General features: G+C 42.4%; 1 protein-coding gene across 1 annotated transcript; it reads left to right on the top strand.

The window, feature by feature from the left end:
- Nucleotides 1-755: 755 nt before the first annotated feature.
- LOC139455249 (protein unc-93 homolog A-like) lies at nucleotides 756-6447 on the top strand. Its single transcript, XM_071236799.1, has 4 exons — nucleotides 756-921; nucleotides 3494-4464; nucleotides 5408-5675; nucleotides 6093-6447. Exons 2-4 carry the CDS (start codon nucleotides 3565-3567, stop codon nucleotides 6326-6328), a joined length of 1404 nt encoding a protein of 467 aa, XP_071092900.1. The 5' UTR covers nucleotides 756-921; nucleotides 3494-3564; the 3' UTR covers nucleotides 6329-6447.
- The last annotated feature ends 7137 nt before the right edge of the window (nucleotides 6448-13584 follow it).

The raw sequence follows: 13584 nt of genomic DNA, 5'->3' as shown, positions 1-13584 counted from the left end.
AAAGAGCCTAGTACCTCAAAAGTTGTGAAGACACAAAGTAATACCATGCTACCACACATTACGCATCGGGCAAAGTTATGCCACGGTCGGTGCTGCAGAAATCGTGTATCTTCTTGTTCTCGTCCGGACTAGTGCCGATTTTATAGTCCAAGCCCACTGAGATACCATGCAGCATAACATGGATACCCCACTCAGACCACGGACCTATATACAAGTCCGTGCTCAGACACAGTATACTGATTCCGAGTAGACCAGTCCTTGTTTTAGCCCCTAATTAATGCCGTATTTTTATTTTTATTTCAATAAAAAATAGAACTGAAGTTTTGATACATTCTGGCGATCTTTCGCTGTGTCATTTGTTCACGACCGCTCTCTTTACCTTTGCCTCTCCCCATCCCCCAATAAAAAATGACCCGAACTCTTTTCCGCCTTCATCCAGATCCTAAATGACAGAACTGTAGCTGCTCGTATGTTGTATACGGGCTTGCATACTGTGTTAACAGTACATGGCGGTATTCCTTCACCTACCGCTACGCAAGGCACACATGAGAGATAACAAGCCTGACTTACATATTCCGGGTCAAGGTTCACCACACTCACCCGACTGACAGGTTACGAGCGCGTTCTGTGTACAAGCTGTGTTGGTGGATAGCAGACGGATACAGGCAGACATGTAACAACCAGTGATGCAGTTTCAGTAAGCAGGACGACACGGAGCTGACGTTGTTGAAGTGAGATTCAATTTCATGATCAAGTCTTACCTGCCGTGACAACCTTTCGTCTCATCCCATATTCAAGTATATGGGGTCAAAGGTCAAAGCGTGCAGCGGGCGAGTCCTTTTGAGGCAAGGGATGTGAGGGTCGTTTTTTCTGGATCAGTTCAATGTTTACCGACCAAGAACAGGTTGTACAGGCCTATGTGTAAGTATTTATAGTGATATTTGATTTATGAGTGCATTAGAATAGACCTTTTTCTAATTGTTTAGATTCTTTGGGATTCCGATTGTGAACAGTGACTAGTGAATAGTGTTTTACGCCTCTGTAAACATAAGTCCAGTTATATCACGGTGGGGACTCTTCAAGTTACCAATGTGGATAAGCGAAAGCGGGTATTCGGCTTAACGAGGCAACCTTTTAACTACTACCCAACTGACCTCCGGGAGAGAATAAGTCCTAAGGAATTCATTTTTTTCGTTACTGTGGACTAAAATGAGGATCTGATGGTCAGTATGTGGAACCTGGTTGTGTTTTATCGTAAGTATAACCCATCGGCGTTGGTCTTCGTTGATCATGCTATCAATCACTGGTTTATCTGGTCCGGACTCGATTATTTACAGGCCGGCGTCATTTAACTGTAATTTTCCCCCAAAACTGATGCCATTGTAACAAATGAGTTTGTTTTGATTCTCATAACTTGGATTTAGCCACATTTAAAACATAAAATAATATCAGTATGTTAATATTCAATACAAATTTCCGCCACAACTGTGATTTGGGATACCAGTTTCCCTCCAAGATTTTACCGAGTTGCATCCTTTAGTTGTCACAGGATCCGCTGAGCCTAAGTTACAATCCATCAAAGGGTTTGCTTGTAACCTGATGTCCTCCCCCCTCAACCAAAGTCGTTGTTTGACGTTCATATTTATATATTGGATTAAAATGTGAATTTTGACTTCAATATTTCTTAAAACACCAGTACAATGAAGTCAACAAGTTGTTTAGTTTAACTCAGTTGTCATTGTAGTCGCTATTTTTTATCATGTTTACCAGCTGCCTGGGTGACTCTACTGTGTGACTGAAGGGGTATCTTGATACAACATAAATCACTGGTGTATGAAGTTGTCTTGATAACACTGGGGGCGAACTGTACTGTAGGCGAACTGCACTGAAGGCGAACTGCGCTGTAGGCGAACTGCACTGTAGGCGAACTGCACTGTAGGGGAACTGCACTGAAGGCGAACTGCGCTGTAGGCGAACTGCGCTGTAGGCGATAGTAGATGACTCAGGTTTGTATTTTGTCCAGTTAATCCCTCTATTGTATGTCAACTCCGATAAACCTCTCCGCGTGTCCAGTCAACCGGCTTACGCAGGCATTGTTCTCATAAACTGTTAGTTTTACCCCCACCCAACCCCTGCCAGCCTGTCCCAAAGAAAAGTGAGAACAAACCCTTTTCACGTGTCATTGTAAACTCCATATGGAATACAGAAGAAACATTCGCAGCTCACCCGAGCACCCTGTCTTTATTCTGTGAACTAACCCACTGTTAGAGACCCTTCACAGGGGTCACTGGCCTCGACAGCTGACCTGTCCAGGTGAGCTTATTCCCGGTGACGCCAGCTGCAGTTGAAATAGTGCTGCATGGCTGAGTTCCCATTGTTAATTACATTTTGTTGGTAGTTAACACTTTTATCTTGTTTGACAAAGCGGTGGCGACAGCTTAACAGAACACGATATTTTTATAACCTGATGAAACAGGGCTGCGTGAATGATTTGAAATATGCCTACCATCAATCTGGACAGCGAAACAACGATCTTTTGTCATGGATGTATTGTGATGGATATTATAAGGGTAACGCTATTTTTCAGGGCATTATCATTTTCAGAAGCCAGAGGTGTTCCATTAACTGCTCCACAAAGGACAATTGAGAAGAACGAGGGTTTCTGCAAATGATAATGCCCTGAAAAAGAGTGTTACTGTTATTAAGGCTAAAATGGATGGAATTTGTTATCAAATTAAAGGAAACAACAATATCGGTTTTGAAACATTTACTGCAATCAATAAAAATGCCACTGACCCACTTTTACAAATATGGAAACGTCATAGAACAAACCAGATGACGTCACTATTGAACGCGACGTCACCTCACAACGGGCTTATAATGGCCCGTCGTCAAGCTATATGAGGGCATTATCAAGTTACAGTGGCCCGCTCATTTCTGATAACAGACGACGGGTGGCCCAGTCGTCTAAGGCGCCGCGATTCGCTGTGTAGAGTTGCGTCCCTTGTGCACGCCAGAAACCTATGATTATGGGTTCTAATACCGGTCGCCTCGATTATGTTTCCAGGTTTGTCAGCATACCCGTGCTCGTGGGTTTCACCGAAGTGGTAAACATCTGAGACCTGCATCACTTCGGGCTTTCCTCCCACATCAAGCTGACACGCCGTGCTATAACTGTACACTGTTAAAAGCGGCGCTAAACTCAACTCACTCATTCACAGTCCGTCCTGATATATACTGCTAGGCAAAAGAAAGTATACACCCAGGTTTGATCGTGGCTAAAACTGAAACAAAACGAGATGGATGTTCGATGGCGATGTATTAGATACGGGTATCATTATTATGTTCTGTGTCATAAGTTGGAAGTGTTTCAGCTTCTGGTTTCATCCTAGTAACGTTTTGTAATTTTTTTTATCAAATCCAATTATCAAATGCATACTTTCATGAAAATGAAAACAAATATAGATTATCTCATTTTGATTTCACCTTTCAGTTCACTCGTGAAAGCGCAAACAACCACCCCTACCCAGGTTTTGGTGTAGAGAGACAGTTCCCAAAGGCGTTATGGCGCCGCCAGTAAATTCAGAAAAGACAAGCCTTATTCCAAACAGCCGAGACGCCGAACGGCAGACGACAATAAGGACAGTCCGACAGAACCTAACCGCGCTATGTGTTGTCTGGATGTTCACGTTTACAGCGTACTCAGGATTACAGAACCTGGAAGCAAGTCTCAATCTCGATCTCGGAATCTACTCTTTAGCCGCCATAACCGGAAGTGGCCTCATCACGTGCATCCTTGCTCCCGCCATCATCAAATTCACCGGATGCAAAGGAGCTCTGATTATATCCTGGATATGTTTCTGTGTGTTTGTCGGTTCCAACTATTACCCGAAGACCTATTCCTTGATTCCAGGCTCCATAATTATCGGTTTAGGAACTGGACTCCTATGGACCGCTCAAGGTGTATACGTGACTACCTCTGCTCTTGATTATTCCGATGTTACAGGTGAAAAAATAGATTCTGTGGTCAGTAGATTTTTTGGAATTTTTTGCATGGCGTTCCAGAGCACTCAGATATGGGGTAATCTCATTAGCTCCCTTGTTTTTCGTGATGTTAATAATAACATCACAATCGATGATGTAACTCATTGCGGAGCAGACGACTGTCCTGTGAATCTCCCGCCATTTTCGAACCAGACGTCACCGATATCAAACAAACCAGACGACACGACGGTGTATGTTTTACTGACGATCTATCTCGGTTGTGTTGTGGCTGGACTTGTTATAACTGTACTCTTCCTGAAGCCAATCAAATCCCGTGGATCTGAGAGGGATACGGGCGCCATGACACTTCTGACGTCAACACTGCGTCTTCTTGTGACCGACCTGAACATGGTGTTGCTGGTGCCATTCTGTCTCTACACAGGCATGGAGCAGGTGGTTCTGTTTGCTGAATATACAAAGGTGGGTGCAAGGGGACTAGTGTCTTAACTATTGAAACATTTGCAACATAAAGACATATTTTCTGTAACACGAAGCTTTGAAATGAAGCGCCACCTTTGTCAGCAAATTCCTGAGACATTTGGTAGAGACCCAGATTTCGTGTCTTCCACTATTTAACGGGGCGGTCGGGTAGCCTAGTGGTTAAAGCGTTCGCTCGTCACGCCGAAGAGCCGGGTTCGATTCCCGACATGGGTACAATGTGTGGAGCCCATTTCTGGTGTCCCCCGCCGTGATATTGCTGGAATATTGCTGAAAAACGGCGTAAACCATACTCACTCACTCCCACTCCACTATTTACTGACAGTGTTTAACTAATCAAAGGATAATGTAATCAGTTCCATGCCAACTTCTTGCTCCCTCATCGTGTTCAACGTTGCACGGCTATGTATTTTTATCCTTCATAGGCAAGACGTGGCCCCGACTCATCCTTAAAAAACATAATACAGAACTTGTTATCCATACAGATTGTAATATGTCTTAATGACAACCATGGACTTCACATGTGCTCTATATTATGCCCCTAACACAGTTATCTTTGGGTAACCTTTTGTTTACTTGTTTACAATTTAAACGCTACTCTGTCTGGGAGGTTAAAGGCGGGATCACTTTTGGCTTCTGGGTCTCTAGCAGTAAAGGGCGTACAGGACGACTAAGTGGATCGGGTTGTCAGGGTTGTAGACGTTGTTGTTGACGTCGTGTCATCGTACCCTGGCTGCCCGGCACGCTGCTTTTTGTATCAAGCTGTATGTGCTCCAGGTATGTGCCGAATGCTTAACTGAGTCAGTAGCGCATTAGCCGCTGTCAACAATGATCTAGCTTCATCACGGCGGCATTTGGGTAACTGGGTAATTGAGGGTGGAATTGGAGACACGTTTCTTCTTAAAATATTCAACTTTTGTTTCAGTCGTTCGTGACGTGTTCTCTTGGCATCGACTGGGTCGGGTACACGATGATCTGCTTCGGGGTGTGTAACACCATCGGCTCCCCCATCGTAGGCTGGCTGTGTCGATACGTCGGCCGCGGTGTCCTCTTCCTTTTTGCGGCTGTGATGAACATCGCTCTAATCATAACCATGTTACTTTGGCATCCGTCGCCTAGCAACAAGGTGATGTTTTTTGTGGTTCCAGGGCTATGGGGTATGGCTGACGCTGTCTGGCAAACACAGAGCGCTGGTAATTGTTTTGATTTTCTTGGATCGTTATTCAATATTTTCCACACTAATACCGACCAGATTCTTTTCCAAAGACGAAGAAGGTACAAAGTCTTTACCAAATGCTAAAAACGTGTATCATCAAAATTGGCTGGGTTAACGGCGCCAGGTTGGAACACTGTAACGACGGTGTGTGTGTGTGTGTGTGTGCGTGCGTGTGTGTGTGTGCGTGCGTGCGTGCGCGCGCGTGTTTGTGCGTGTGTGCGTGCGTGTGTGTGTTTGTGTGTGTGTGTGTGTGTGTGTGAAGGTCTTGAATTTGGCACTGAAATTCTGTACAAACACTGGTAACGTGTATACTACCCAAATGAAAATATTTTCACATGACAATAGTCAATCGGTCACGACATCAGTATATAGAACAACTTATCTCTCTTTACAGCTCTTATAGGTGTTGTGTTTGCGCACAAACAAGGGCCTGCCTTCGGTAATCTCAGGATGTTTCAAGCGATGGGATTCACTATAGCGTACATCTATAGCAACCAACTGTGTCAATATGTAAAACTCTACCTGATTGGTGCGTTCCTCGTTGTGTCCCTGACTCTGGTTGGTGTAGTACACATCAGACGTAAAAATCATCCGAACTCGAACTATACCCGAGTTGGAGATGTCACCTAGAGCCATTACGTCACTATTCTGAATTGGGTGTGTCCAAGGGAGACAATTCAGTCTGACGTATCTCCACAATGACCAGACGACCAAGGACAATGTGGATTCAGCTCTATTCTTGTATATGTGCGACGTTTATAATTAATTTTAATACAGACATTCAACTAAACACGCAGCGTTTTTTTTCAGAAATATGTGGACTCTATGATGAGTAGACCTACACATGATCACACATCTGCACATCCTTTTCTGAAAAAACAACAAACCCGATTGAGTCGAATATAAACATGTCATGACATCGACTTAAGCAACACCTTAGAGTTTAACTCAATCGAAACAGTGATATAATGAAGTAGACAATACGTCAATGCGTCTTTATCAGAACATAAGTCTGGGAGTCTGAGTTACAAAACATAATCCAACAAAATAACTCTAAATTGCGGAACCGGAATCAGAGCCGAAATAAGATTTAGCTTTCCAAAAAGTATTGAAAACTTTAGGGTCTGTCGAACGTGAGATACCAGTCTTTCATTTTTAGCGGTCATACATGCGTTTGTCTTTAGTTATGAACATTGTATGTTACTAGGTGGAGCAGGGGTCTTTTTATGCTGGTTTTCAGTGACCCCTTCATATAATTGTCGTCCCTAGTGTGCCTGATTGTTTTACTCGAGACTGATTGTTTGCAGGGGAAACCCGTTAGAAAACTCTGCCATTATCGCTCGAGGATATGCATCGTATTTGACTTCATGTCATTACTTACTTTAAGAAAAGCTGCACGGCTTATTTTTAACACTTACTTCAATATGCGAATGCTTCTTTGATCAAAAATGAACTTTTGAAAAAGCTTTCTTGATTCAAACGAAAAGCGATAGCAGTCCCTTGGGAGTGTCCTCTTAATGTTGTCATTTCGAGTGAAAATATCTCCTTTCCCCCTTCACGAGATGAGTAAACATGAAATTTCACGAGACACAAGGAATATCCTATTTATTGTGTACTTTATGTGTGGGGGCACGGGTGGCCCAGTCGTCTAAGGCGCCGCGATTCTCTGTGCAGAGTTGCGTCCCTTGGAAACGCCAGAAACCTATGATTGTGGGTTCGAATCCCGGTTCGCCCCGATTATATTTCTAGGTTTGTCAGCACCATACCCGTGCTCGTGGGTTTCACCGAAGTGGTAAACGTCTGAGACCTGCATCACTTCGGGCTTTCCTCCCACATTAAGCTGACTCGCCGTGATATAACTGGAATACTGTTAAAAGCGGCGTTAAACCCAACCCGATCACTCATTCACTCACTACAGAATTAAAAACATATTGATAAATCAAAACTCATACCCTAGCATCCGGCTATAAAACCCCAGAGTATTGTTACACTGCTATACATGCTATATTTCCCTGTTTAACCCTTTTGCTGCTCTGTTTTGTTCTCATTTGGATCTTAGGAGACCGTTTCCCAAAGCGATCTCAGCGCTAAGGTGATCGTAACTCCCGCACTTTAACATAGGCCAACGATCGTCGTGGCGCTACGATCGCTTAGTGAAGCGGGATCCATTGGAACGCGGAGCACAGTGTACTTAGCATCGCACTCTTAAACATATGGCATCCTACTACACCCTATTCACCAGCTTATATGGGAAGATAGTCTAAGAGCCATGCTGTGGTTGTTGATTTTCCTTTTATTGACTCTACTACTTTCTGTTGTTCTGAAACAAGTGGGAAGTGCAATCAACAGACAATATACTCTAAAGAACTCAACAGTACCGTGTACACCCAGATTCATTATTATACAGCGTTTCCATCATTCATCCATACTTTAACTTCAGTTCAGTTTATATTTCTTTTACATATACTTCCAAGTTACGCTATATATTGTTTTCATTCATGGGCAATATCATTTTTTATACATTTTTGAAAAAAAAAACAATAGGGACACATAGACATTGATGGAACAGAAATGTACAAATCAAACTTTGAAAAAGCTAATTATTTATTCAAAAATAAGAAACTAAGAAAATCAAATTTACTGACAATATCATTTCTTTTACTTCCCTTCTTTAGTCTTACTACAGACGCTGTTAACATAACACGTATTAATAATACCTACAGGCTCAATAAGGATACCGAATTTTACAAAATCAGTCCTATTATTAATAAACAAGTGCGAATAAAGAAGTGATATACAACTAACAGCTACATGAATGGAGTAAATGAAAATAAATAACAAACTCAGAAAAGTTCTTTCAATACGTTTACGTGAAATACAATATGGCTGCAAAATGACGGATTATCCCGTGTTGACAAGTGTGGCCTTGTGACGTTTACAGTCATGGATATGACGTATAATCCTCAACAAATACAAGAGGCGACAAATGGGATCGGGTAGTCAGGCTCGGTGACTTGGTTGATTCATGTCATCGTACTCCTATTGCGTAGATTATGCTCATGATGTCAATCACGGTATTGTCTGGTCCAGACTCGATTAAATTCAGACCGCTGTCATATAGCTGGAATATTGCTGAGTGCGGCGTAAAACAACAATCAAACAATATCAACAAATGACACTTGTTTCAATACCGGAACGCGATGTCTGTATTCAGGTGAAAAGTGTCCACATGTATTTATTAGTAGTCAATCAAACAAGCTGGTGTACAATATTTCCTCACCCCGTGAAAGGTGTCAAAATAAGATGTAAATTGTGGGGAAAAAACACGGTAAAAAGTCTGCTGAACTGACACTTTACCATAAAAAATGATAACATTTGACGATAGAACCATATATAATCATTACCATGGCCACTGTGTCGACGTCCATCTGCCTGTGTGTGGGCATCTTCAGTGCTGGTTTACGCCAACCCCCCTCCAACTGAAATGGACCCCTCCATAATACTGTATAAAGACCTGTGACCTTAAATGTCCACAAACTGGTGCCTTCGAAGACACTTTATTTGGACAATTTCAGAAAAGCAGCCATGATGATTGTGGGGATCCTTCTGTTTGGTGCAACCTTCAACAACGCAGAGCAGGCCTACCATGTGGATCTTGTCGCACCACAGACTGACCAACAGATCGCGCAAACATGTGTAGGTCTCGAGAACACGTTGAACACCACGACAGGAGTCACCGTCAACGGCCACAAACACATTATCAACGATCGTTTGTATGTCAGGGTATGACAAGGAACCGCTTTGGCCCAGAACTGTTTACTCTAAGATACGAGCAAAGTCTTAAGAAGTCGTTATCAAGGTTTTATGGGCGGTAATTAGACGGCGTTCTATTCAACAGATGCTTTATCACATCACCATATATAGTGGTGTTCATCAAATGTGCCTGAAAGGTCTAAATATTTACAAAAAGCATTTTCCGGTATTTGGTAAGTCCAACAGTTGTTTTAATTTTGTGAGGTAGACATATTATTGCTGTAAGAAAAAATCCCGAATAACAGACTCATATTTCAATTTTCTGTTGAAGTTCACCGACTCAGCCTTTTTACTGTTTCTATCCATACGTTTGTCCTTGATCATATCTTAAGTTTAAAACTTGATAGAATGAAGCAATTAGTTATGAACGCGTTTAATAATCCTCATTACAATGTTAAGTTTAAAAGTTGAACATTCTCGTGAGCCAATACGGGCGCTTTACACACGTCGTAATTTATAAATGACTAATTTCGTCTCACATTGGGCTGGCACGCGGAGACATAAATGAACGAAGTATTGTTTCAAACGTTAACCCTAACTCACTCACTCACTCACTCTGGTTCCTAGTTCTCAGTTTGGTCCGTCTGTGTAGCTGGCGCTCGCTGGAAAGGGCGCTTTCACCACTCAACCTCACTATCAAGGCGAAGACTCTAGAAGACTCTGACACAGTGGATCTCGCAACTGATTTGGCCATCAGCAATCAACTCGAATGAATGAACGAATGAATGTCAACAGTAACAAAATCGATACTTGCTTGGACACATTTTTATGCTTAAGTGTCAATTCACGTATCATTCATTCCACGTGAGGTGATGTGTGGGCACGATCTACTCTGATAACGCATGGCGGAACTAGATATATGACAGTATGTTACTTCCGTGACAGTTCAGCCATAAGGGGTTTCTAGTGTACACGTGTCCTTCTGACGGAGAACTGAGTGGGGGGTCTATTCCTTATGGTTGTTCTGAAGTATGCACTTCGAATATCTGAATTCAAATGTAACACAATATACATATATAAATACAAATTTGGATACACTTTCTTTATATCATTTTGCAACTCAGATTGACATTTTCATATCAACTAATTAACTGACAGGCAAAATAAGGTTTCACCCATGTGTGTTGGTGGTTAAAACAATAAACAAATGATTATTGTTGGTGATACGGATCCGTATTTGATACGGATAACATAGGCGATATTACGTACATCACGGGCACGGGGGCCCAGTCGTCTAAGGCGCCGCGATTCGCTGTGCAGAGTCGCGTCCCTTGGGCACGCCAGAAACCTATGATCGCCCCAATTATGTTTCTAGGTTTGTCAGCACCATACCCGTGCTCGTGGGTTTCACCGAAGTGGTAAACGTCTAAAACCTGCATCACTTCGGGCTTTCCTCCCACATTAAGCTGACACGCCGCGATATAACTGGAATAATGTTAAAAGCGGCGTTAAACCCAACTCACTCACTCACTCACTCATATCAATATGTATCTCACAACAGGGCAACATATTAGCGTTTTTATCTTGTTTAAGAGCAATACGTGTAATAGTCTGTCAACTTATTTGCCGCACATTAAACGTTTCTTTAACATATTTTCACCTTGCGGAGAATTTGTCTTGAACGTTTTCAAGAGTCATTGCTACATGTGCCTGACTCTATTCTATTATATATGCTCCTCTTTCAGAACTTAAAAGTTAACTGTAGATTGGCGGGTAAAACCAAAAATGGGAATATGGGATTATTAACTTTTAATAAAGAGGACATCCATGGTGACGACAAACATGTGCTTATTCTTATATTCAAAAAGGAATATTTGGAACATGTTTGGAATCAAAATTGTTCCTTCTGGTGAAAATAAAACTCGTCACTTGGTTCTGTGTCCGTTGTCCGGCAATTCTGTATGGATGCCGGTGTTTTTTTGTCAAAGATTTAAAACCCTCTTACTGGTACACATAAGATACAAAAGTTAAAGCAATAAACAATAGAAAATCACAATAACTCTTGTCCTACTACAAAGGTCTAGCAGTTTGATCTGAAGATCTACTGATGTCTAGTGGAGACGTCGCTAAAACGTCTCCTGGGTGAATGTAGACCCTTGCACGGCCATCAGAGCTGTCCAGATAAAACCTGGACTCGTCTGTGAACAGTAAACTGTCCCAGTCTTGTCTTCTGAACCTCAGACGTTGTCTATACCAAGCTTGACGGTGACGTGGAATAAATGGGCGTATCGCTGGACGTCGGGCCGGATGTTGTGCTCCCTCAACCGGTTGCGTACGGTTCTGTCACCAATTGGCCTCAACCCAGGAATTGTCCGAGTTGTTAATCCGGCAATTTGGTACTGATTACGTAGATGCACCAACCGAATACGGTGGTCCTGTTGACGTGACGTAACACGTGGACGACCCGTGACAAGTCATGAGTGTTGCCCTGCTAAAGAGATGATATTGTGTGGCAACCTTGCTTTGCGCCATTCCTGTTTGCAGCATACCCACTTTAACTCTTTAGCAAGCCGTGCCATTGCATAAGCGATATTTATGATTAAGCAAAAGTGTTTTTTTAACATCTTATCGCTAAACAATCATTGTGTTCTGTTCACATTAAAAAACATGTGTGTAAATATCATGCTCCCAACAAACACGCTTACATTAAAATTGTGCGCCGTGCATGCGTAGATACGGGACTATCAGAGAACGAACACTATTTTTAAATACAAATTGAAGTGTGATGGAGATCGTAAACGATCTATTGAATTCTACCAAAGAAAATACCCAATCAATGAATATATATTCTATTCGTTATTGCATATTCGTCACACGAATTGTATTTGACACTTATTGTATTCGTTATGTCTCAAGAAAATACACTATTTATATATTTATTTGTTGTTTAACGCCGCTCTCAGCAATATTACAGCTTTATAACGGCGGTCTGCAAATAATCAAGCTTGGACCAGACAATTAAGTGATTGACATTATGAGTATCGATCATGCAGTTGGGATACGATGACATGCTTCAACCAAGTCAGCGAACCTGACCACCCGATCCCGATAGTAGCCCCTTACGACAAGGATAGTCGTCGTATGGCAAGCATGGGTTGCTGAAGACCTATTCTACTCCGGATCTTCACGGGTCGAAAAAACACTAATGTGTCCAAAACCAGTGGTGGCACGTGGTCCTATGCACAGCGCACATTTTACAATTGAGATGTAGTTAATCCACGTTGGTTGCGGGGAGTCACTGGATGGGTGACCGTGTCTGGCAGCTTGGCTCTGGGGAGATTAAAGTCCTTCGGTACTGCCCCACACTGAAGCACATATAATACATGTGGAGCCTCCTTGGGTAAATGACTTGTTCATAATATGCCTCTGTTCTATGCCTCACCCAACAGTGAATGGGTACCCGGTAGGATGAGTTAGAATGTAGCTGTTAACCTTCTAGCGCCTCATAGACAGCAGGGGTTGTATACTTACCAGGGAGCTGAGACTACCAGGAAGCTGAGACTAAAACCCGCGGTATGGTGTTCAGCTTGGAAACAGCGCTATACAAATGTACTATTATTATGAAACCATGTTGGGTTTTTTCAGGATGTGTGTGTTGGGCTGTACGACCGGCGCCTTCCAGCCAGGATGTTCGGTTGCAGCACCAGCAAGGCTTGCCAACAGCTCGTGCAGAGTCGGAGTTCCCATGGCAACCTGTTCGTGTTCTGTTGTTCAAGAAATCTCTGTAACTGGCACGCATAAACTGTGATGATAAAAATAATGTCGACAGAATGGAGTTTTGCAGTCCTTTATCACAGTATTCCTCGCAGTAAAACCACAACAATTTTTTTTGTTTCGGCCGATTGGCGCCACAAAGCGATGGTGAACTAGACCATACCATATAACATCATCGGACTTTATTATATTTGGCAGACCTCTAATTTTATGGATTAGAAAAAAAATAGTCCAGCGAATGTCAGCTATAACCATTCACATATTTGATCAGGTGCACTGTATAGAAAATCTAGCCAATGCATGTAATGATGAAAGCATAACCTTCTATGACAGAAGTCAATACACATAAATGCTACTTT

Source organism: Haliotis cracherodii, unplaced genomic scaffold, assembly GCF_022045235.1.
Source record: "Haliotis cracherodii isolate W230 unplaced genomic scaffold, xgHalCrac1.p SCAF_11, whole genome shotgun sequence".
Lineage (NCBI taxonomy): Eukaryota > Metazoa > Mollusca > Gastropoda > Lepetellida > Haliotidae > Haliotis > Haliotis cracherodii.
This window is presented reverse-complemented; position numbering and strand designations above follow the sequence as displayed.